The following is a 23,728-nucleotide window of genomic DNA, read 5'->3' as shown; positions in this document are numbered from 1 at the left end:
GCAGACTTTTAATGGGGACCCTGGATCTTGAAAGCCCTGTGGCTGCTCCACGTACACCTCCTCCTCTAGGGTTCCATTAAGAAATGAGGACTTCACGTCCATTTGAAAAATAGGCCAATGGAATTGGGCAGCAAGGGCAATCACTGTCCGGATAGTAACCATGCGAGCTGTGGAGCAAAAGTTTCATCAAAATCCATGCCTTCAGTTTGAGCAAAATCTTTGACTACTAATCTTGCTTTGTACTTATCCAAGCTGCCGTCCGGTTTGAATTTAAGTTTGTATACCCACTTAGTGCCGATGACTTTCCGTCACGGGGGCCTGGCCACTAAGTCCCAGGTATTGTTCTTAAGGATAGCATCCATCTCTGCCTGCATGGCAGCCTGCCATTCTGGATTGTCCTTCATCTCCTCGAAGGATCTTGGCTCTTCAAGCTGAGCCACCAACACAAAATTCACGGATGGGGTCTGCTTAAGACGTTGGGACCGACGCAATCCGGAACTGCTACTCTCAGGTATATTGGTGACCCGAGAGTCTTCCAATGTTTTTAGGTACCATTGGGGCAACTTCTTCTGCTTCTCAGTGGGAGGAGGAACTCGAACTGCTTCTGGAACATCCTGCTCTTCCTCAGTACCTTGTGGAACATCAGCTTTCGATTTCTTCACCTCTTGGATGGTCAACCTGGGGCGGGGTGGGTTCGGGGATTGAAAAATCTCCTCCTCAATTTGAGGCTCCTCTTGGGGTTCAGATTCCTTCTCCTCGAAGATGACATCCCGACTGATAAGAATCTGCTTCTTTACTGGGTCGAAGAGTCGATAGGCCTTGGATTCTTCGCTATACCCAACAAAGATACATTTTCGGCTCCGGGAATCAAGCTTGGTCCTCTCTTCCTTGTGCATATGCACCCATACATTAGAACCAAAAATGCGAAGATGAGTGATAGAGGGCTTCTTACCATAAAATGCCTCATATGGAGTTTTGTCCTTGACGGCCTTCGTGTTGGTCCGGTTGAGGATGTGTACTGCTGTATGGATAGCTTCACTCCAATAGGCTTTAGAAAGGGTCCTTCCTTATAACATAGCAAGCCCTATCTCCGTAGTGGTTCTGTGCTTCCTCTCGGCTACCCCGTTCTGCTGAGATATACGTGCAGTGGTGAGTTGTCGCTTGATCCCATGCTTGCGACAAAATGTGTTGAACTCATTGGAGGTGAATTCTCCCCCCCTATTTGTACGGAACATCTTGACATTCTCCCCTGTCTCCTTTTCAACTCTGGCCTTTCAGTCCTTGAATTTCTCGAAAGCCTGTGACTTTTTAGGCAAGCAATGTACCCAGGTCATTCTATTGAAATCATCCACAAAGAGAAGTGAGTACCTGGATCCTGCCAATGATGCTATAGACATTGAGCCACAAATGTCGGCATGAACCAACTCAAGTGGTTTGCTGGCCCGAAACAAGGCCTCTTGTGGGAACTTGTCCCTGTGCTGCTTGCCTTCTAGACAAGCCCTACAGACACCATCATTGCCTGTAATGGGTGGAAGTCCATCCACCATCTTCGACTTTGACATTTCAACCAAGGTTTCATAGCTGACGTGACTGAAGCGCTCATGCCAAAGTTTGGACTTTAGGTTGTCTCCATGAACCAACATTGCACTGAGGCGGTACAATCCGTTTTCTTCGACTCCTTGGGCCACCATCTGTCCATTTGCTTTGGATGTCATGGTGACCTTGCCGTCCTCAAAGAGAAGTGACATGTTGTTCTTGTCCATCTGACTTACAGACAGTAAGTTCTTGCAAAGGTTGGGTACATAAAGTACTCCAAAGATATCCTTCTCCTCTCCCACGGTCGTAATGAAAGGAATGCTACCAATGCCCTTCACAGGACATGTCCGGCTATCCCCGTCAGAAACTTTGGAATCCGGGTGTGTACTTTCCATTATTTTGAACCAAGTCTTTCTGTTGGACATGTGCTTTGAGGATCCGCTGTCAACATACTAACCCTCTTTTCCTTCACTGACTGCATACGCTAAACAATGTTCACTGATTAAAAACAACTGTCTTGTCGTCACATTGGCAGAATCATTCTTAGTCTCTTCTTTGATCTTGGCTTCTCTCTTCCGCTTCTGATCTGCCTCTTTCGGCATTCTTTGGCGGAGTGGCCAAGCTTTTCACAATAAAAGCACTTCATTTTCTTCTTTCGGTCTACGTCCTCTGACTTCTTGAATTCCTTTGACTTGCCTTTTCCAGGCTTGTCTTTGGCCACTAATGCCTTTTCGTTGGTTTGCGTAAAGAGTTTCTCTCGAGCCTCCTCTTGAAGCAGTAGTGGGCCAAGCTCCTCAAAGGTGAGTGGCTTAGTCCGTTGACCCGCAGTGACTGTAGTCACAAAACTTTTGAAACTTCATGGCAATTTGTGGAGTGTGAGCATCGCCAATTGACTCGAGTCCACCTTTTGACCAACTGTTGCGAGCTGGTCCCGCACGACTTTCACCTTTGTTAGATGGTCATGCACAGTATCACCCTCGTTCATATCAAGATTATAAAGTTGACTCTGAAGAGTAATGATACGGGCTGTATTGTCGGTTTCATATAGCTCCTTCAGTATGGTCCACGCCTCTAGAGATGTCTTTGCCAACTGGATATGAGGGATCACAGCATCTGCTGTCGTGCCGATTAGCATTGCTAAGGCTTGAGCATCCCTCTCCTCCCATTCACTGAGTTCATCCGCATCTGCTTCAAATAGAACATCACCTCTTTTGTCCACAATGTCCTCTGGCTTCACCTTGGTTCCAATCACTATCTTCCACAGCTTTCGTGCCTGATGGCTTCGGATCTTGACTTTCCAGATTGGATAGTTCGTCCCATCGCGCTTTCCAGCTTCACCAAAGTTGGGAATGAATGAAGAAGGAAGATGACTGGAGGAGGAGGAAGGACGAGCAGTGGGTGTAGAGGCTTTTGAACGCTGATCCATCTCGGTGAATAGCAAACTTAAAAAAAAAACTGAAGCAAAAAGATGTATTAACCTCTCGTGCTAGCTTGAGCTGAAAACGGAATCGCCTTTCTGCCAAGGGACTCCTCTCTTTAGAGAGTGCTTTGATGAAGAAGAGTTGAGAGCCTATGGCTCTGATACCATGTTAGAAATGAAGAGGGAATAAATTACTCAATCCTCCACCCAAGATCTCTCCAACTCTTACACACTCAACTTAGAAAAATGATCATAGATGCAAGTAAAAACACACTCAGATATAACAGCAAATATAGGCGGAGAGAGAAAGTATATTCATCCACCGGATGGTGGGCAGAAAATGGCTCCAAGGGAGCAATACAAATCTCCGCAGGGTGCTGGAGAAAACTGATGAACTCTCTCTCAAAAAACTATCCCAGATATCTGAGTGCTAAACACAGCCTTGGAGAAGGGCTTTCTGTACTGCACTGGATGCTGGGCTGAATGTAGGAGTGGGCCTTTTATAGGCTCTGCCCAGGCCCCTTCAGATGACCGACCAGCAGGGTCGGTTACCCTATCTGGTGGCCGACCATAGGGTCCTATAAACTGACCAGGGTTGGCCCTGGTCAGTGGCCCTGGTTGGGCCGACTTGGCCATCCACAGGCCCCTATATAAGGGTGCCCTGGGCGGCCAGTCTGCGCTGCTGCAGGTGCCTCCATGTGAGGCCTAGAGCCCCCTCATACCTGCTGTTGCAGGCTGCGACCAGCCCGTGTGCTGGTCGCCTATCTTTGCCATGTGCTCCTCCCTTTGATGCCGGCCTGGGTCTCTCCCCAGCCCTCCTACCTCTCACTGCCCCTTGTCCCCTCAAATTGGGCGCTCACAGGTGGGCACAGTGAGATTCTAACAGTAGTATCTATTGTAAATTGTAAACTATATAGTTGAGATATGCAAGTTAGAGTCATAGATGATAGTTCCAAAAGACATTTTTCATGGAATTTCGGCAACCTACAGGATATTATACGAGGTTTGCTCCACCTGTTCAGCTTCCAATATATTTCCTTTTGTTTTGCAAACAACCTCTTTTCCTTGACCATGAAAGGTTGCTACAATTTGGGCATTTGCAGAACAAGGATGTTGGTCATGGCTACTTTGAGGTCTTGCAAGGTCCTCTTATGATTGTCACATGAGTGCCAGCAGAGAGATATTAAGCAAGCTCTTTGTCAGAAAGGTGTTAATACAATAGTATAAAAAACAGCCAAGAAAAAGGTTATAAAGTTTTAATGAGGGGGTGTAATGAGAGGGATGTCATTTGCGTGTGGGTAGTTATGACAAACACCTGCTGAGGCTCAGAAATGGGAAAAAAATGTGAAAGCTTTTACATGAAATCTCCTTATGAATTTGTCTTTCACTTGTATGATTTAATTGCTTGCTTTTAGGAAGACTTTCTATGCATTACTTTCATATAACAAAAATTTAATGCAGCTAGTACATGCAAATATCTCAAGCCCATTGAGGGCATCTTTTGCAACATATGCTATGCCATATCAATGGGATTGAGGGAGATGCACTAGAATTTATTGAGGGAAGATACATTGCCCTTCTTTGTTCAGTATGATTTTTGGTCCCATGATTTTCTTCCTCTGTGGATGAATGATGGACAGCAGACTGCTAATCACTCAAGTGGAGCCTTAACTCAAGCAGGAAGTTAGGGAGTACTGATGACCACATTTATGTCAGAATAAGTATCTTAAAGACCCATGAGCAGAATGTGCTTTATGATTTCGTTAAACAATCCTGTTCTGTGTGTGCTCTTTCAATGAACAGACTGAATTTGATAGTGTTTATGAGAGCCGCAAGGCTTTTAAAATGCCATCAACTTGACATATAACAATTAATTCTGGAATAGTTTGTGTCTGGAAAGTATTGTTAAGCATGGGTGACAGCCACATGGGCCTGCAGTAATTTTAATACCTACTTATTATGTTTAAAATTGGAGAAATAAGCTCCCAAGTCAACCTGTGTTACATTAGATCCATAGATCATCCATGAAAAGGCAAGCCAAAATAAAATTTTGGTTCTCTGCTCCATGGTTTTGCCTTGGATTGATGTTGTTCTCTCAATTCTGGAAGTAGATAAATTTGCTGATGCATGTGAAAGTGAACAGGATTCGAGAATGACTGGGTGGGAATATTGGCTTTAGCCTGGTCTAGAGGGCATCGTGTTCATAGATTTTTCTAAAGATGGTAGCTTGTGATTTTGTGTAGGAAGGAAGGATAGACGACGATGGATGGTTGCAATGCTCATACCATGGCTGGTCATTTAAGCCTGATGGAACATGCGGATGTATTCCTCAAGCTGCTTCTGAAGGGCCAGAAGCAAAAGCCATTTTCTCATCTCGAGCATGTGTGGTTACATTTCCAACTTTAGTGTCTCAAGGGCTCCTTTTTGTCTGGCCTGATGCAAAGGGTTGGAAGAAAGCCTATGAAACTGATCCACCAAAGTATGTTGGCTTCCTTTTTAAATTCGGTTTCATTTTTGTTAAAAACTAGAAGAGGTTACTTTTTCAAAGATCAAGGGGCTATATTTTGGTTCCCTGACTTAGCATCTAAAGAAAATTTATTTTTTGGGTAATTTTGGCAGGTTACCTTCTGTGTTTTCGGATCCCAGTTTCTCAACTGTTACTATTCAACGTGATTTATTCTATGGTTATGATACATTGATGGAAAACGTTTCAGACCCTTCTCATATCAATTTTGCTCATCACAAGGTAACATATTTGTAACAGCATATATGTAGATAGATCACTTTGCTAGGATTTGAATCTGTAGTGTAATCATATGTTAACTTCAACAAGATGCATTTTTGGAAGATTCATTCTTTCTAAAGTTTCCTTTACCATATGCTACATTGCTTTTTCTCTGAATTTTAGCGATGGGAACATGCATTTTTGCAATGTACTTGATGGATATATTAACCAGGGGCGGGTATATTTGATTGTTGATTAGACACTCGTTTTTAGCGAGTGAGGTTGATTCCAACTCTCGCACTATCTGGGTCGTCGTGGTCCTTGCTTGCCCCAAGCGAGTTGCCAAGGCTTTTCCTAAGGCTCAGCTGAAACGACAAAGCTGGGCAAGGGTATGAGAACAAGCAGAAGGGGATATTTGAACAAGATGCATTGCACAGGCTCATGAACAAGGTGTGTTATTTCTGAATAAATAACCACAGTACGGTGATATTCTCAAGAACTGATACCATACTAAAGGCAGCTGCTTTCTTTGGATCCTTTTTAACCCTAGCTAGAATGATAATAAGACCGAAATACATAGTGAGACCAAGATACAAAGTAGGGTTTTCTGGTATGTATTAGCTTTCTTTATTTTATTTTATTTATTTTTTAATAGTAAAATACCAAATATAGAATCAAATCAAAACTTCACGCCAATACCGTAAAAACAAATGACTCTTCAATTGGTGCTGCATGCGGTTGCAAGCGCCTCATTATTGTCGCCTCACAAGCCGTCACACGGGACTACACTGCTCCATACATTCTCTCAACTAAGCCTTTCTTATTGCTACTAACGTAGCTGCGCTTCACAACATAGCTTGTTACTTGTACACTAAATGTGCCAAAGATTTCGCCCATATATATGCTAAGGCTTTAGGCTCACAAGCCCTTTTCACCATCTTGCTATTTATTGAGAGCCCTCGATTGTAATTTTGTGCTGCAAACACAAAATGCATTGTGGAAGTCCCTCTTGAGCTTCTTCAACGAGTCGCTCATTCAATAACACGTGCTTGCTGTAGTCATTGCTTCAAAGATCTCAGTGTAGGCTACCCCATCTCCATAGGCTACGTTACCCGTTTGGCTATAAATACAAGCCAAGGGTATTAGCTTGGGGAGACAGACCTTAATAGAGAAATGTCTGTTAGATGCATTTGTTAAAGCAGTTGTCTTTGTGAATACGTCTCCTTTTGATGTCGTTAGTAATGGGTGAGCCCTTGCATAAGCCAAAGAGACCAAGGCACCTTAACTTAGTTGTAGTTCTATATCAAACGCCTCGACGTAGAAATAAGCCTTTGGTCCTATGGATACAATTAACCTAGGAGTCCCCCTTGGATCTTGCCACCCCATTGAGATGGCATCATCAGTTCTCTTGGACATGGTTTCCTTTGAGGGGGCGAGATGTAGACCATAGTTGCTTTTTAGAATCGATGATGCAAGGATAGTAGAGTTGAGCCCATCTCCCCTTGTACTTTTTATGGAGTAGATCCTTAGACGAGCTTTCATAGCTCAAAGTTTAGGTAGTTCGGTGATAGTAGGCATTACATAAATTTCTCGTTTTTGGCCGGGGAATGGCTGTCCTAATAGGGTGAACAATCGTGCCCCCCCTCTCAAAACCCCCGCTGGTTCTCCTTAACGGAAAGTCATCTTAAAACAAGATTTTGAGGAGGTGACTTGCCCACCAAGCACCCCTTATAATGGTCTTGAGACTTCCCATTCACTTAAAGTAAGCAGCCTAAAGTGAGTGCACCAGTTTGCAGCAAAAGACAAGGAAGAAGAGCTCATTTCTTTCGACACAACGAATTGGGAGTCGGATAGGGTACCACCAAATCTATATTATTCGACTCTTGCTGTAAAATAAACCTCTGCTTTAAGATTACAGCAAATCAATTCCTCTCTTCAATTAGTAAAAGGAAAGAATGGAAGGGGAACAGAGGTATAATAATGAGCTTGTCCCATTTTTTGCATTTCCAGAAGGACATAGCGAAAGAACACCATCACCTCCTCTATTAGATGAGAATTATACAGATCTTGATTATGATAACCTGCAAACAGAATTACCTTTCTTTTTCCTACAAGAACCTCTTGATAGAGAGTTCCTCTTTGGAAACAAGAGGAGAAATGAATGCACCTAAAGAGCAAGGTGATGAGTTTACACCTTTTTACTCAAAATCCCTCACACATGGATTACCATACAAATACGAGGAGAAGAGAGGAAGAGTCTCCCGTGTTGGTTTCTCAGCTTAAAATATGATTGAGCAGTCCATAGTAACAAAACTAGGGAATAAGAGACTTCCAAATTTTGGGGATGCAGGTTTGAGTACATCTTCGGAAAGAGACAAGTTCCAACCTTGAGAGAGAATTTAATTCCCTATATATAATGGAGCAAGGGAGGCTGATCAAATCCTTCCTTGGATTTGCCATTTCGACCTGTACTTTACCCATCAAGACAACATTGATCAAGAGAAGCTTGCTCTTGCTACATTGCATCTACAAAAGGATGCTTTAATGTGGTGGTCTTTATTACAAACAGGAAGAGAGCCTATCCTTGAATGGGCTAAGTTTGTGAAACAGCTGAAAACCACTTTCATGCCTCCGAGGCATGAAGAGGTTTAGACAATTTAATAATGGCAGCAATGTTAGAAATCAATGCACCCATCTGTGAGTTCCCGATTGTGGGGTCAAAGGGGCACATGATAGCAAGGGGGAGGGGACAGTTTTGGGTGGCATACCAGCAGCGAACAAAGGCTGGAGGGAGGCCATACCCAGCAGGGCAGTAAGCCCTAGTGATCTCCCTGGCAGCCCTTTATATAGGCTGCTCAGGGGAGGGTCTATGGAGCCAAGAAGGGGCCAACTAGCAGATCAGCCTGCTAGCCCTGGACCAACCAGAAATTATGCACCATAGATTAAATCACAAGGGAGCTAGAGCGCTCCTACTCAGATACAAGGACACCGATGTTGGGGCCCCTTGCGGTATTTATTCAACATTCATTTGAAGCCAAGGTCTCTGGAAAGCTGCACCACAGGCAAACCAACCCCCGTAGACTCCCCATCCAGCCCACCCTGTAATTCCCTGCTCAACTCCAAATGGTGAAATGGCATCCAATTACTAGACAACCCTGTGTCCTCAGCTAACCAAAAAATGCAACAGAGACCCCAAAAGCATCCACTGTCTGTGCCACACCCGCAATTGCACAACCAAGTGCCCAACCAGCCAGACACGGCTGCACAACTGCAAGACAACTCCCACACAGCTAGATTTTGTTGCAATCAAACCAAATCGCTATCCCAAAACAGGTTGAAATCAACCTGGAGTCTTCCTGGCCACAAGCCGCTGCATAAATCCACCTTCCCCTCGAGGAATCAATTCCAAACGCAATAACCAGCCAGCAACAAGTCCAGGAACGGCATAAGCAGGCAAAGAGAAGCCTTCCTTCGCCAAGAATCCTCTAAAAACAGGTCACCGGGTCTGGAAAACCCAAAATCCAGCGAGAAACAGTAGATCCAGCTCTGGCCTGGCCTAGAAACAGCTTAGAAGAAGTCTTCCAAGCTTGGGGAACAGCAAAACCAGCAACAACAGCCCAAAAAGCAAGCAGAAAACAGGTCGAAATCCCTGTAGAGAGCTCTTGTTCAGCCAGAAACAATCGTAGCACCTGGTAGCAGCTCATGGACAGCCTGAAGGCAGATCACGACACTTGTAGCAGCTCCTGGCAAGCCCTATCACAAGGAAAGGTGGCAAAAGGAAGAAGCAAGAGTCAGAGGTCAAGAATGAACTGAAGGAGCTTGAGCAAGTTGACATTGAAAATGATATTGAGGATCCTGGGGACAACAAGGATAAAACTATAGATGATCCATCCAACAAAGCAGGAGTTAAAGATGATGTGGAGGATATCATTCCAGAGTGTGTTGAGAGACCATCAGGTGCAGATATTTTAGAGCTTTTTACAGTAACTAAAGAAATTCCACCTCCTCGAATTCCCTTGTGTCGTTGTCTCATAAACCCAGTTGTGCGTAGAGAGTCAGGCTTGCCGCCTAATGGTCTACCGGAATAGAGGACTCGCCCTCATCCTGCTGAGCCTGATCTTCAGCCTCGATCTGGGGGTCATAATCCTTTAATCCTCATGCTCAGCCTCAGGAGCACCCTCTGCATCATTGTCGGAGTCCTCATGTGGTCAAAATCCAAGATACGGTTCAGGAGTGCAATCTGCCCTGAACTTGTTAAGCAAACGCAAGTTTGCATTAACAAATACAAGATCATTTGCCTTCTGAACCCCAAGCCTGTTCCTCTTTTTTGTTGCAATGTTCCCAAAATTACTCCACAACCGCTCAATGGGCGAAGAGCTAGCCCCTTGGCTGAGTATACGAATGGCCATATTCTGGATCTGCCCCATAGTCCTCCCACCAACGAATGGAGGAAATCTTGAACCTGTCTGCTTGTGCATCCTCCAATCCAAATAACCCTTTTCCTTGCCTATAAAATGACAGCTCCCCTTGCACCTTCCTCCTATCATCTGCACTTGGGACAAGTCGTCTCAATATTTTCTCCCATCCTTGCACCACCTCCTTATCTGTTTCTTGCCTCTTCCCTTGAAATTCTGGATCCAAAACAAAGGCTGCAGCCTCTAAAGGTGAATGATATTCCGTCCACCGAGAGGTTGCAAGTGCCCTAATCTCCTCCTTCCTCCAAGCATATAAGTCATCAATGCCCTGAATAGTCTCAATCATCCTATCCAGTCCTTCATACACCTTCCCAATGCAAGGACTATCCCCATCAATAAGCCTCAACATCAAAATAATAGGCTTTGAAACCCAAAGCAAGAGGCGAACATCATCCCAAAATATGTCATCCAAGACAATGGTCTTGCATCTCTGAGCCCTTGCAGTGCTACGCTCATGCCATGCATCCCACTCACTCGAAATAACAAGCTATCTCAATTTAGTTTTCAGCTTAAAAAGACGCCTCAACATGATGAAATTATATGCAAAGCACGTCTCAGAATACTTGAGGAGATTCTTGTTTGGGGATATCTTTCGAAAAACAGCCAAGATGTTGTGGTGGCGAGTGATGAAAGAGACAACATGATTACCCATATCAAAGACAGGATCCACCCAATCCAACTTACCAATATTCTTCAGGAGATTATTCAGCCCATGTGCCATGCAAGGAGTGAAGGTAAGATGAGGGTACTTCGCTTCAAGAATCCTCCCCGTTGCCTTGTTGGCGTTCTCACCATCTGAAACAAACTGGATGACATGTTGTGCCCCCACATACTCAATGGCCTCCATCCAAATGCTAGCCAACCTCTCGGCTGACTTTCCCGCCTCTGAATTATCAATAGCTTTAATGAAAAAGCTAGCCCCTTTGGAGTATGCAATGATGCCCTAAATAGAGCAGCTCCTATTGTCACTCCATCCATCTCCCATCAATGTGACATTGCATCTCAGCCATATGTCTTTGATGGGAGCCAAAGCATGCTCTACGGCCGTCTTCTCTGTCGCCAAGATCGTGGTGCGTAGCGCCTCACATGAAGGGGGAGTGTAAGAGGACCAAATGCTGCAATATCCTTCACCACATCAATGAAGTAAGGATTGCGGGCCTTCACTGTGGGCACATTTGCTCCATAAAAGAATCGGCCCACTGCTGCATCTATCTGTGCCCTCCTCCCAGGATGGCATGAGGCCACAATGCTAGCCTGCATGACTCTCGGAGCCCTTGACCTGGCAGCCCCTAAAGGTGTGGATGAAGCTCTACTCCCGAAGAAGGAGGCAGAAATGGAAGCAGCAAGAGTTGCTGCACTTGGGGCTGGTGGTGGCACTGGTGGTCGACCTCGAGGATCAGGAATGGCAGGTTGCTTGTTTGCCTCCATGTCCAACTTCTCTGCAAGTGCCACAAAACGTGCATGCTCATGATTGTGAACAGCAGGGCAACAATTAATACCTTTATTTGGAAGAGATGAGCTCGCACTCGGTCTGCCCCTCCACTTTTTCCTTTTTTAGAAAAGCGGCAAAGCCACTTGCATGCTCCTCCTCCTTTCGAATTGGCGTACTTGGCCACACGATCCACCTCCTTCACCACTCGGATTTCTGGTCCATGTCAATGCCTCTTGAAGGAGTCATTGAGTGGGCTCGAGAGAAGAGGGAGGGAGCATGGAGAGGGGGGGCGCTGTTGGTGGAGACTTGGAGAGGGCTGAGCACCGAGTAGTGAGCAATGAGAGAAGGGGGCTGAAGGGAGTGGAAGGAGTAGAAGGGAGTGGAAGGAGAGGGGGCCGAGTGGCTGAGTGGAAGGGGGTGGAGAAGGGAGTGGAAAGGGAGGGGGCTGAGTGCCAAGTGGAGAAGGGAGTAGAAGGAGAGGAGGCTGAGTGGAAGGAGAGGGGGCTGAGTGGCTGAGTGGAAAGGGGTGGAGAAGGGAGTGGAAGGGGAGGGGGCTGAGTGGAGAAGGTTCAAGGGAGTAGAAGGCGAGGGGCTGAGTTGAAGGGAGTGGAAGGAGAGGGGGCTGAGTGGAAGGGAGTGGAAGGAGAGAGAGTAGAAGGGAGTGGGAGGGGAGAGGGCTGAGTGGAAGGATAGGGAGTAGAAGGGAGTGGGAGGGAGGATGGAGAGTGCGAAAACCCCCCCGTCGGCGGCTATACATGTTCTTGCGCAACCCTAAATCGGGAACGCCAAACCCTAGACGTTCCAACTGTTCCCTGGATGTTCCTTGGCCGTTCCGGCCGCATTCCCTGGCGTTCCCAAAACTGGAAACGTTCCCGAGCGTTCCCGATAGGCGCTCCACCTAGGAACAGCGTTCCCACGTTCCAGGAAGACGGAACGCCGTTCCCTAGTAACTATGCCTAGGCGGCAGCCTCCTGGTCAATTGCGAAATCTCCAGACAGGCTCCTGGTCAATTGTGAAATCACCAGCAGGCTCTTGGGTAGCTCCTAGCAGGTGGTGACGCTCCCTGGTAACTCTTGATAGGCTCTGGCAGGTGGCGAATTCCTCTGGCAGCTCTAGCAGGCTCTCGTAAACCTCGAAATTTGCTCTGGCTCCTTCTGGCCTTCTAGATCGAAAAGAAGGCCCTTGTGCTAAAAATAGCAATTTTTAATTGCACCACTCTTTTGGCCCCCTGTTGCACACTTTGGCCCTAGGAATTAATTGCCTAGTAACTGGGTGCACATTCACAATTCCCAAGGGTCCACTAGGGAATTTCAATTCTCCAAGTCTCGCACTTCGCCGGACCCTCGCGTCCCAAAGGCTCAAGGCAGTCATGCACAAATTACAAGAGTCGCAAATCAAAAGTCCCATAATTTCACGTCCTCGTGACATCTCGTATCTTGACTCTCCAGCACCAGCTTTTCAATATGCACATGGGGATGAGGGAGAGTCTGTACATGACCACTTGATGAAAGTCAACGTGGTAAGAGATCAACTGGCATCGGTTGGTCAGAAGGTGGACACCTGTCATCTGGCATTGCTGGCACTCGAGAGTTTACCGTGCAGCTTCAAGGGATTTGTCACCAGTGTGACAACAAAACAAAGGACCAAGCCTCTGACATTTGAAGAGCTTGGGCGGCTCTTGCTACTACAGGAGAAAGCTTGGGAGAAGTTATACAACAAGGACAATGATAAAGCACTTTTGGTGCATGACAAGCCAGTAAGGGCAAGTCCAAGGACTCCAAATGCAAGGTTGGCGACTTAGAGCAAAAAAAGAATGTAAAGTGTTTCTAGTGTGAAGAGCTTGGTCATTATTGATGGGATATCTCAAGGTGTATGCCCCAGGCACACCTTGGTTTCTATGTGTGTGTGCTAGAGGCACAGTTAGGTGCCCATAAGCACTGTTAGGTGGTGGTAGATGCCACATAGGATGATTGAGAGAATCTAGGAGCAGATTGAGGAGATGATTGTGGAGCTCAGAGGTCATCAATGATGTCAGTGATCATGTAAGAGGTGCCTACATAAGGACCTCACCTTTCTTCTTTCTATAAGCAAGAATTCTCATTGTGTGTTCACTTCAGTTCCCCAACTTGGTATCAGAGCCCTTTGATTCTCCTTGAGCCCATTTGTGCCACATCATCTTCTTCTTCTCCATCTTCTTCTTCTTCATCTTCACCATTTCTTCCCTTTCTTCCCTTTCTTCCCAAAACTTGCTAGAGCTTGTTCTCCCTCGTTTCTCCGCCATTCTCCAAGTCCTTCTGGCTGGAGATACCCCTCGTATGGGCGAACTCTCACATGCAAGGAATTGAAGAAAGGACGTCGCTGTTGGTCGCCATTTCCCGAAAATCGTCGAACCTCTCTTCTGCGTTTTCTCTGTTTCAGCTCCATCTTTCTCTAATTCCTTTTAGGGGAAGCTTCTCCATACACTGGGCTATCTTGTGTTGAAATTTGAGCAGCAATGGCTGCATATTCAAGGAGAAAACAAGGAAAAACCAGTCGACTTTGAAGCAGCTAGCTATGGCGACGTGATCTGGAAATGCGCCTCTCCTCCTCAGTGGATCTTCTCTGGTATATGAGCTTTCTTTTGCTTCAGAAAGCCCTTTTTTCTTTGCTTTGGAGAGTGAGATACAAGCCCTCCAAGTTCAGGCCTCTGTTTTGGACAGTTTTGACAAGGTTGTGAGTTTGATGCTACATTAGATGCTACTTTAGCATTTCTGATGTTTTAAAGTGATGAATAGCATCAGTACAACTGTGGCTACAGCTTTGCTTTCAGATGCTATACCTGGATTTGCTTGGAATGCTTTCATTTAGCCACCTCTATGAAGTATGCAAGTGAAAACATCATGTTTTGTAGTATGGAATTTGGTTGCATGCCTTTGCTATTCTAAATGCTTGTATTTTGAAGCTCTTCAACTTTTTCTAGCCTTGTAAGAGAGTAGACACTGCCCATTTTGGGTTAGACCCGTCACCCTCTCATGGCTACCATATTGAATATGGACAAGTTCAATGGTAAAGGCTTTCACACATGGCAGATGAAGGTCAAGTTTGCATTAATGAGGGAAAACCTCTGGGGGCTTGTCAAACCTGCTTTAACTTCTTCTTCAACAACCTCTAATGCTGGAGAATCCTTAGCTCCGACACGTCCGGCAAGAGATCCTGCTAGAGAGGAGAAAGCCTATGGCATCATTGCTCTTGCCTTAGGAGATGACTATATTCATCACATCTCTGATTTGGAGTCTCCTTCTGAAGCTTGGTAGAAGCTTGATATTATTTTTTGTTCTAGTTCTCACATCTCAAAATTGTCACTTAAGATTGCTTTCTTTGAATTAAAGATGGCTAGTGGCACTCCTTTGGCTGCCCATGTCAATCATATGCGGAGTTTCATGACTCAACTTGCTTCTATCAACTCTCCAATCACTACAGATGATGCAATGGCAGTGTTGCTCAAGAGTATGCCTGAAGATTATGATCATGTTGTTACCACTTTGAAAAATCTTCCTAATCCTAATCTTGAAGGTCTTATTTCTGCTCTTCAAGAAGAAGAAAGACACATGGAACTCCGGAGAGGCAATGACACAGCCTATGCCATAAAAATCCAGAAGGGCAAGTTTTCACGTTGCAAACATTGTGGGAAGACTAATCACCTCTCAAAAGATTGCTTCAAGATCAATCCATGCAAACACTGTGGCAAAAACAATCACCATGAAAAGTTTTGTAGAGCAAAAAAGGAAGCAACTACAAAGTCAGAAACTGCCAATCTACTTTCAGTTGATGTGCCTCCACAAGATGAGGCATCCTATGAAGATTATGCTTTTTGAATCATCTCCATATATGCTCCAGATCTCTCTTTTTTATGTTGAGTCAAGGTACTCAGCCTGGATAGTCCTCCAAAATGAATGAAATAAACTATTGTGTTCTTTGTAAACACCTCTGGTCACCATATGATGTAGGCCATGTGTATGTGTTTTGCTCCATGGTACCTCCTGCAGACATAGTGTGCATGTACATGCAGGGGAGATAACCATTGGAAGGTCTTTTGTATCCCTTTTGTTTACTTCACACCCTTGGGAACCCCTTGCTAGCATGAGAACCTAGCCATAGATTTATCCTTGACCACCATGAGATGGCATGAGAAACTATGAGACTAGATGTATTCTTGACATAGCCTGAGGCATTCCCTTGAGGGGGGTTATGATGGGATATCCCAAGGTGTATGCCCTAGGCACACCTTGGTTTCTATGTGTGTGTGCTAGAGGCACAGTTAGGTGCCCATAAGCACTGTTAGGTGGTGGTAGATGCCACATAGGATGATTGAGAGAATCTAGGAGCAGATTGAGGAGATGATTGTGGAGCTCAGAGGTCATCAGTGATGTCAGTGATCATGTAAGAGGTGCCTGCATAAGGACCTCACCTTTCTTCATTCTATAAGCAAGAATTCTCATTGTGTGTTCACTTCATGCTTTCACTTCAGTTCCCCAACTATTATGCAAAAGACTGCCAAAAGAAGAAGGCGGCTTAAAAGAAAAAGGAGTCCCATAGCAAGGAGGATCCTAAGAGAGACACAACCAGCATCACTATTGGAGAGAGCTTTTCTTGGCCATACATAATTGTTCTGCTCATATAGTGAGTGAACACAAGGAGGCTTGCTACGCGGACATCGGCGCCTTAAAACACATGTCTAACAAGGAGTGGTTCAAGACCATGGAGGTAACCCATCCCGACTCGAAGGTGACTGTGGGAGATAGCTCGACATGCCCTTGTGAAGGGGATTGGCAATATCCCGTGTGCTGTTTGTTTCAAATCTATGCAAGAATTTGCTCTCTGTGGGTCAGATGGATAAGCATAAGATGTTAGTACTCTTCAAGAATGGGGAAGTCATCGTCACTTCCAAGAAAGACGGATAGGTGGTGGCCCAAGGTGTTGAGGAGGACGGCTTATACCGATTACATGCTCTAGTTGTTCACGGGGACAATGGGCACTCCAAAATGTGGCATGAAAGGTTTGGTCATGTCAATTATGACACTCCTACAGATATGCAAAAGGAGGGACTTCCACCTATCAGAAGCGTAGTGAAAGTTTGCCACACTTTTTTGGAGGGCAAGCAGAACCGGGAACGATTCCCACAAGAGGCTACATTGAGGGATAAGGGACCATTGGAGCTGGTTCACTTAGACATTTGGGGACCAATATCAACCAACTCATGTGTAGGGTCTAGGTATAGTCTTCTATTGGTGGATGACATTAGTCAGATGACTTGAATATACTGCATGGCCAAAAAGTCTCAAGCATTTGAGAAATCCAAAGACTGGATGGCCAAGGTAGAGAAGGAAAGATGGAAGGATGCCAAAGCATTCCGCACCGATCGAGGGGCTCCACAGAATTCAACATCTTCTGCAAGAAGCATGGGATCAAGTGTCAGCTTATTTGTGCTCGCACATCTCAACAGAATTTTAAGGCTGGTTTCACTACGTTTAAACCCTTTTGCATGATTACACAAGGAGGTTTCTTATCTAGAATAGTAGTGAAGAGCTTCTTAGTGGGGTGGGGGGCTAGATTAGTAGGTTTCTTATCTTGATTAGTAGTGAAGAGCTTCCTAGTGGGGCGGAGGGCGGGGTGAATACCCTAATGCAGCCAGAATCCATTGTGAGTTAAAATGGGCGTGAGAAAGAAAGAAAGAAAGAAAGGCAGTCTATTAGAGTCTTTGAAAGACGGAAGGGTATATGACACCGAAGAAAACCAACAATAAAAGCGAAGGATTAAAGTGGGCATCCAGTCCCAAGGCTGGTGTTTAATATGAGACTAACAAATAGAGAAATACACCGCGATGTCTCCACCTAGGGTACACATAGCCTAGCATAATTGTCCACATGAGAGCCAAGGTGGGGATCCTTGTTAATGGGCTAGTTTTTTTTTTGCGCAAAAAGTAGTGCTAGTTATATTACTTGAAAGCGAGAGTACAAGAAGGCCTAAGGGCCAGCGGGCTGTAATCACAAAACGGATTCAGCCCGAGAAGTCAAAATGGTAAATACAAGCCTCTTAGGGCATAATCATCGGAGAGTGGACAAACAGCCACGGTGGAGGGGCGTAATGCCACTGAAGACTCTGAGTGGAGTGCTGGAAGAATAACTCCCGGTGGTCCCAGTCGCGAAGGAAACATCGTCTCTTTTCCTTCCTTGCCCGGGACTCTCCCTGAATCTGATCCCACTGACGCTTGAGCGTGTGAATGATCGTGCTCCAGATATCTGCTAGGATCTGGGTAGTAGAAGTAGTCTGAGCTCCTACAGTCTGCGCGCATCTGGAAGTCCAGATATGCCAGCCTGCGATGCTCCCTATGATCTCCCAAACTGGGTGCCGAGGCATCGCTCCTGCATCTGTCTCTGTCAGATGCCAAGGGAAGCTGTCCATGTATGCCCAAGTGGCCTGCGTGATGAAAAAGACGGGATCCTGTCTAGAGAACTCATAGGCCAAGTGATGTCCCGGCTCAGTGCTGCACCAACAAACGGCTCCCGAAGTGATCGGTCCTAGCTCGGGTGTAGCCCTAGCTAAGATCCCCATGATTCCCTTCCAAACCATCTGTGCATGTGAGCAGCTCCAAAGGCAATGCTTCAGGGACTCCTCCTCCTGAAAACACATTTGGCAATGCCCCTCCTGCCCCATCTGTCTCAGCCAGCTGCCAACTGGAAGCCCCTTGTGTGCCACCATCCAAAGGAAGTAGGAGATCTTCCTCGGACGCTAGCTAGCCCAAAGAGTCTTCCAGAAAGTGCGAAGAACGACCAAGGATATCCCCTGGGCATACCACCTATGTGTTTGTGTGGGTAGCCCACGCTGGAGAGCCCCAAGAGCACGTCGACCCATGCGTGCACTGTAAGAAAAGAAGGGGGTAGGGTTCTTTGAGGTCTCCGATGGTGGCCAACGCCACTCGCGTGGGTCCCACTCCACCTCTGACAAGGAACGGCCCTCCCATATCTAGAGTCTCCAATCCTGGTCCTGCATAATCAGGGGGTCTATATGCCATGTGTTCCCTTGCAGCCCTACAATGCGAAGGCGCTGCCAGGGAAGCTGGGGGTCGATCACGGCCTCTCTGCTCTGTAGGCGACTGTCATCAGTGATGGAGAAGAAGTATACCGAGGAGTCCGAGAAGAGGCCTGCCACCACCAAAGGAATGCCTCGTGGAGTGAACTGTCCTAGCCACCTCTCATCTCCCGGGAAGAGCTGTCCGGTGCCTACGGGAATCCTCCAACCTGCAGGGATGGCAGCATCAATCTCCGCTCGTCGAGCCTGGATCCCACGTGCCGTACCTACTGCTGCTGCCAGCTCGCCTGGGCTCAGCTGACTGTAGACGTCCCTCCAAACCCGGAGCGAGCGCGCGGGCCCACGCACCCTGAGCGCCCAACGGATATGGGATCTCTCTCCAAGCTGACGACCTGTATCATCTGTCACCTGGCTGCTCGAGATCAGGGGCTGTCTATCTGTCTCCTCTCGGCAGCTAGGGGGAACCTGGGAAAGGCTGTGTCGCAACTTCCTCCAGACCGAAATGAGGCTATGGAGGAAGGGGGAACGGGGCTGAGTCAAAGGAGCTGAAGTGAAGATCCATCGGATAGAAGGCTGCCAAACACCCCCTCTCTCGGGAGTACACGCACTGAGACCATGCTGTAGCAAGAGCTTCCACGTCTGTCCTCCTGGGGTCAGACCGCGGATGACTAGCTTGCCAAGAAGTGCCTGACTCTGCAGTTCTGGATCAATGATGTCGAGGCCGCCCTCGGCCTGGGGGAGAATTACCGTCTGCCAAGTGACCCTAGCTCTGGTGGTGCCGGAACCGTTTGAACCAGACCATAGGAAGTTTCGCACCAGTCTCCTCAGCTGGGCTACACAAGACCTCGAGAAACACCAGCAAGAGGCCACATACCAAGCAGTGGCAAGAAGGACTAGTTGACCACAAGGGCCCTGCCTGCCAAGGAAAGCCGAGCCGTGCTTGAGAAAGCAAGCTTTCGTCGTATGGAGGCTAGGACCGACAAGAACTGCTGAGCCGGTGTGATGTCCAGGCCTACCCGATAGAAAGACCAAGACACTAGAACCCCTTGACCTACATCATCGGTGGTCAAGGTGGTAAACAAGACATAGAGGCAATTAGAAAGCCCACTTCTCATCATGTGAGGAAGGAACAGCAGGATCAGCTGATGGAGATGTTGCAGCAACATGGGCTGAGGTAGTTGCAGGAACTGATGTAGAGGTTTTGGAGTAGCAGTCCTTCTCCCGGTGATTATCACGGCCACAAATGGTGCATGGATGAGCCTTGAAACAGTCCTTCTCCACATGATTAGTTTTGCCACAATGGGTGCAAGGCTTTCTTACCTTAGAACTTCCTTTCTTTGCTAAAAATGCAGTGTCAGTTACCTTTCGTTGTTGAGTTCTTTCTTCCTCTTGGAGAGCATTGATGATATCCTCAAGAGAAGGATTATTATGATACTTGAAGGTAGTGACAAGAGTATCATAGGAGTCAGGTAAGCTTTTGAGAAGCACAGCAATAGCAATATCTTCCGAGATGGGAGACTTGACTGACGCAAGCTGAACCATAAGACTGCGAAGATAATTGACATGAGAGGCTATAGTAGCTCCTTCCTGCATATGTAGATCAAAGAATGAGATCATAAGTGCAATCTTAGAGTTTTTAGATCGGGCTCCAAAAAGAGTATCCAAAGTGATCCATGCTTGAGCAGCAGACTGTATGTCGGAGATGTGATGAATGTAATCATCTCCAAGGCCGAGCAATATGATAGCATAGGCTTTGTCGTTCTTGGCAGCGACAACTTGCTCAGATGGACCTTCGGGAGCATCACGGTGAACAATGTCCCAAAGGCCTTCTTTCATAAGATGGCACTTGATTTTGATCTGCCAAGTATGAAAGTTGGACCCATTGAATTTGTCGATAGATGTGAGAGAATGAGAGGAAGATGCCATGTGGGAAGGTCTTACCTCTTGCTAGGATGCAAGGGCAGTGTCTATTCCCTTACAATATTGCAGAAATAAATGAGAGGAAGAGATCTCAGAAGCCGGTTCTCTCACCACTTTGTCAGGGCCATAGCATATGACAGCGCATCGAAGCAAGAGGAACCAGCAAAAAAGGAGAGACTGTTCAGCAAACTGAAAGAGGCAAAAGCTCAGTACCTTAATCCCGGGCAGAAGTAGAAGTGTAAAAAGGATGCATATCTCCGTGAAGATGGAGCTGGAGAAGTCGTCAACCTGTGCAGGTACGGATTTCGTACAGTCGTACGGACTATACGGACTGCAAGCAGAATACGGAGTACGGCCGACGTATGGATGTGGTGCAGAGTACGGATGACGTATGGATGTCGTGCAGAGTACGGATGACGTACGGACGACGGTGCAGACCTGTACGGAACTGTCCGACGTATGGATGACGGCGTAGAGCTGTACGGATAGCAGGAACGGGTGCTAGATCTGTCGTGACAGCAGAGTGCTGCGCAGATCTGGCGCGACAGCAGATCTGGCGCTCAGATCTGTGGCTGAGCTGCACAGATCTGAAGCGCAGATCCGGGCAGAGACTTGGAGCAGGCGGGGCAGGCGTACACGCAGTAGAATCGCGCAGATCTGGAGCGCAATGGCGGGGCAGAAAGAGGGCAGATCTCGGAGAAGAGGCGGCCAGCAGAAGCGTAGAAGAGGGTGGCGCAGAGGTAGAGGTGCCACGAGAGGCTGAAGAGAGAGATGCCGGAGGGAGAGGTAAACTGAAAGGAGAAGACGAAGCTATGGCTACAGCAGAGTGAGAGGAGAGGAGAGGGGATCTACATGCTCTGATACCATGTTGGAATATGGAAGAAAGAACTAGAACTAGAAACTAGAAATGAGATGACAAGACTGAAAGATAAGAAATACCTTGAGAAGAGTGTAGACAAGACACAAGCTAGACTGATAGATTACAATGATGTGACCCATTGAATATATGGGCCAAAGTACAAGACATAAAGCAAGAGTGCTTATGGGATAATTGTAGAAGTGCCACATGGCACACACTAAAGACTAGACTTAGACTTAGACTTAGACTTAGAGCTAGTCCCTGCTATGCATGATGGAGTTAATGGTTTTCAACCTTGTGAGTGACTATCATGAGATTGAAACTGCACTATGTTGTGTTTTTAGAGGATGAGTTTGGGAATGTTCCTGGATTCATCTAGGTATATATTAGACTTAGACTTAGACTTAGACAAATGTAGACTAGGAAATAGTACACTTAGTGTGCACTTATCTCCAACAATTGCTTGACTAACTGCGAACTCCCGAGGCGGGGGAAGGGAAAGGAAACGGAAGGGAGAGGTATGGGGAAGCGGGGGGGGAAGAAGGTGGGGATTAAAGGGGTGGCGGGGAATAGGAGGAGAAAGAGAGGGGGAGGTGAGGTGAGCGGAGCGGAGCGGTGCGAGGCGGGGTGAGGTGAGGTGAGCGGAGCGGAGCGAGACGGGGTGAGGTGAGTGGAGCTTGGCGGAGTGAGGTGAGTGGAGAGGGGGTGAGGTGAGCGGAGTGGGCGGAGTGGAGCGGTGCGGGTCGAGGCGGGGTGGGGTGAGGTGAGCGGAACAGAGTGGAGAGAAGCGAGGCGGGGTGAGGTGAGTGGAGCGTGGCGAGGAAAGGGGAGGAGTGACGGGCGGAGGAGCGGAGGATGAGGAGAGGGTGGCGGCTGGCTGCGCGGCAGCAGCTGACGGAGGGAGAGGGAGGGCCGCGCAGCATGCGAGGGGGGGTAGACGGGGAACGAAGGGGGAGGGAGCTTGCAGGAGCTCGTTAATGGGCTAGTTGATCAACAAGCATCAAGTGTCAGGACTTGTGTATGTTGTCTGGGGGACTAGATATGCCAGTCGTTTGAGGATAGAGTATCGATATGATATCATCCATGGAACTTCTTGTGGGCAGAAATAGATACTCAAAGTTTGATTAGAAGTCGTGCTAAGCGGGCATGCTTTTATCAGCAAAATGGTACTCTTTAATTTGCACCTGCGAATGTGATATCATTTATGAGCTTTTCGAAGGTTCATGGTTAACAATTGTCTTTGTGTAGTTTGAAGATTTCTTTTCCATAGATTTGAAGGGCTTTGGTCTGTGGAAGCATCCATAGACATGATATATGTTTTGAACCTTGGTTGCGGATAAAACCACTACATTTCCATGATGTAGTGTATCTTTCCCATACTCTCTTCTCCCTCATTAGAGTGTATACTATAGCTCCCTCAGTGGCACCCCTTGAATCAGTTGTCCAATAAATTCAAGGACTCCATGGGAACAATAAATTGGGACTCACAAGTTCAACAATAGCTTGATTTTATCACAATCCCAATTTGCACGATTGGATATATTCTCTTACAAAGGCATTATATGATTTTATCCCAATCCCAATGACTCAGTTTTGGAAGGCAAGGACTTACAGAGTAGCTGTTTATTTTATGTTTTTAATAAGCAGATTGCCTAGTGTAGTTAAGTAGAGTTCTGGCATTTCATTAAATTGTTTCTTACTGTGTTATTCTGTAAAATACTTCAAAATGAAATTTCAGCACATGAGGAAGTTGCTTTGAATGTTTTTGCTTTGCCTCCCTCTTGAACTATAATTAGATGTGCCCTTTAGTCACAATAAGTTTTCTGCTTATATTGAATTTCTAAAATAGAATTCGTGTGACTGCTTCAAGGTGTCGTTATTATCGCTTCTATGAGTCTTATGTTTTCAACAGAAATGATGCGGACTTATATAAGGTGCAACAAAAGGCAATTCATGACATTGCATGATAGTGAGTGATTAAGACAGTTATATATGCCCGATATTGTTTTCTAAATCCTAGTTTTTCAAGCTACAGGTTACTGGGAGGAGGGACCGAGCAAAGCCTTTACCCTTTAAAGTGGAATCTTCAGGTGAATGGGGATATGCTGGTGGAAATTCAGATACTCCAAAAATAAGTGCTCAGTTCCTTGCTCCCTGTTATGCAATAAACAAGTAAGTTTGGTACACATGCAAAGGTATTTAGCCTATGATGTTTTAAATCTGTTGTGGGTTTGTGCTCTTTCCTGGCTTTAATGTATTTAATAGCTAGCAAGGGCTCTGTCATATTCATGAT

The 23,728-nt window shown here is 46.4% G+C and overlaps 1 protein-coding gene and 1 pseudogene across 1 annotated transcript in view; one reads left to right on the top strand and one right to left on the bottom strand.

Annotated features, from left to right (window-relative positions):
- Positions 1-23,728, top strand: part of ACD1 (Pheophorbide a oxygenase family protein with Rieske 2Fe-2S domain-containing protein) — a 72,422-nt gene that overhangs the window by 24,845 nt on the left and 23,849 nt on the right. The window contains exons 2-4 of the mRNA XM_087395445.1: positions 5,200-5,435; positions 5,576-5,702; positions 23,471-23,607. Coding sequence (XP_087251571.1) covers positions 5,200-5,435; positions 5,576-5,702; positions 23,471-23,607 — 500 coding nt within the window. The remainder of the gene's footprint in view (positions 1-5,199; positions 5,436-5,575; positions 5,703-23,470; positions 23,608-23,728) is intronic.
- On the bottom strand, positions 9,890-11,144 carry LOC147886113 (uncharacterized; annotated as a pseudogene).

The sequence above is a fragment of the Dipteris shenzhenensis genome, chromosome 24 (assembly GCF_047967505.1).
Source record: "Dipteris shenzhenensis isolate YYH24624 ecotype China chromosome 24, Dip_SZ_1.0, whole genome shotgun sequence".
Lineage (NCBI taxonomy): Eukaryota > Viridiplantae > Streptophyta > Polypodiopsida > Gleicheniales > Dipteridaceae > Dipteris > Dipteris shenzhenensis.
The sequence above is the reverse complement of the archived record's forward strand: the minus strand, read 5'-3'. Positions and strand labels throughout refer to the sequence as shown.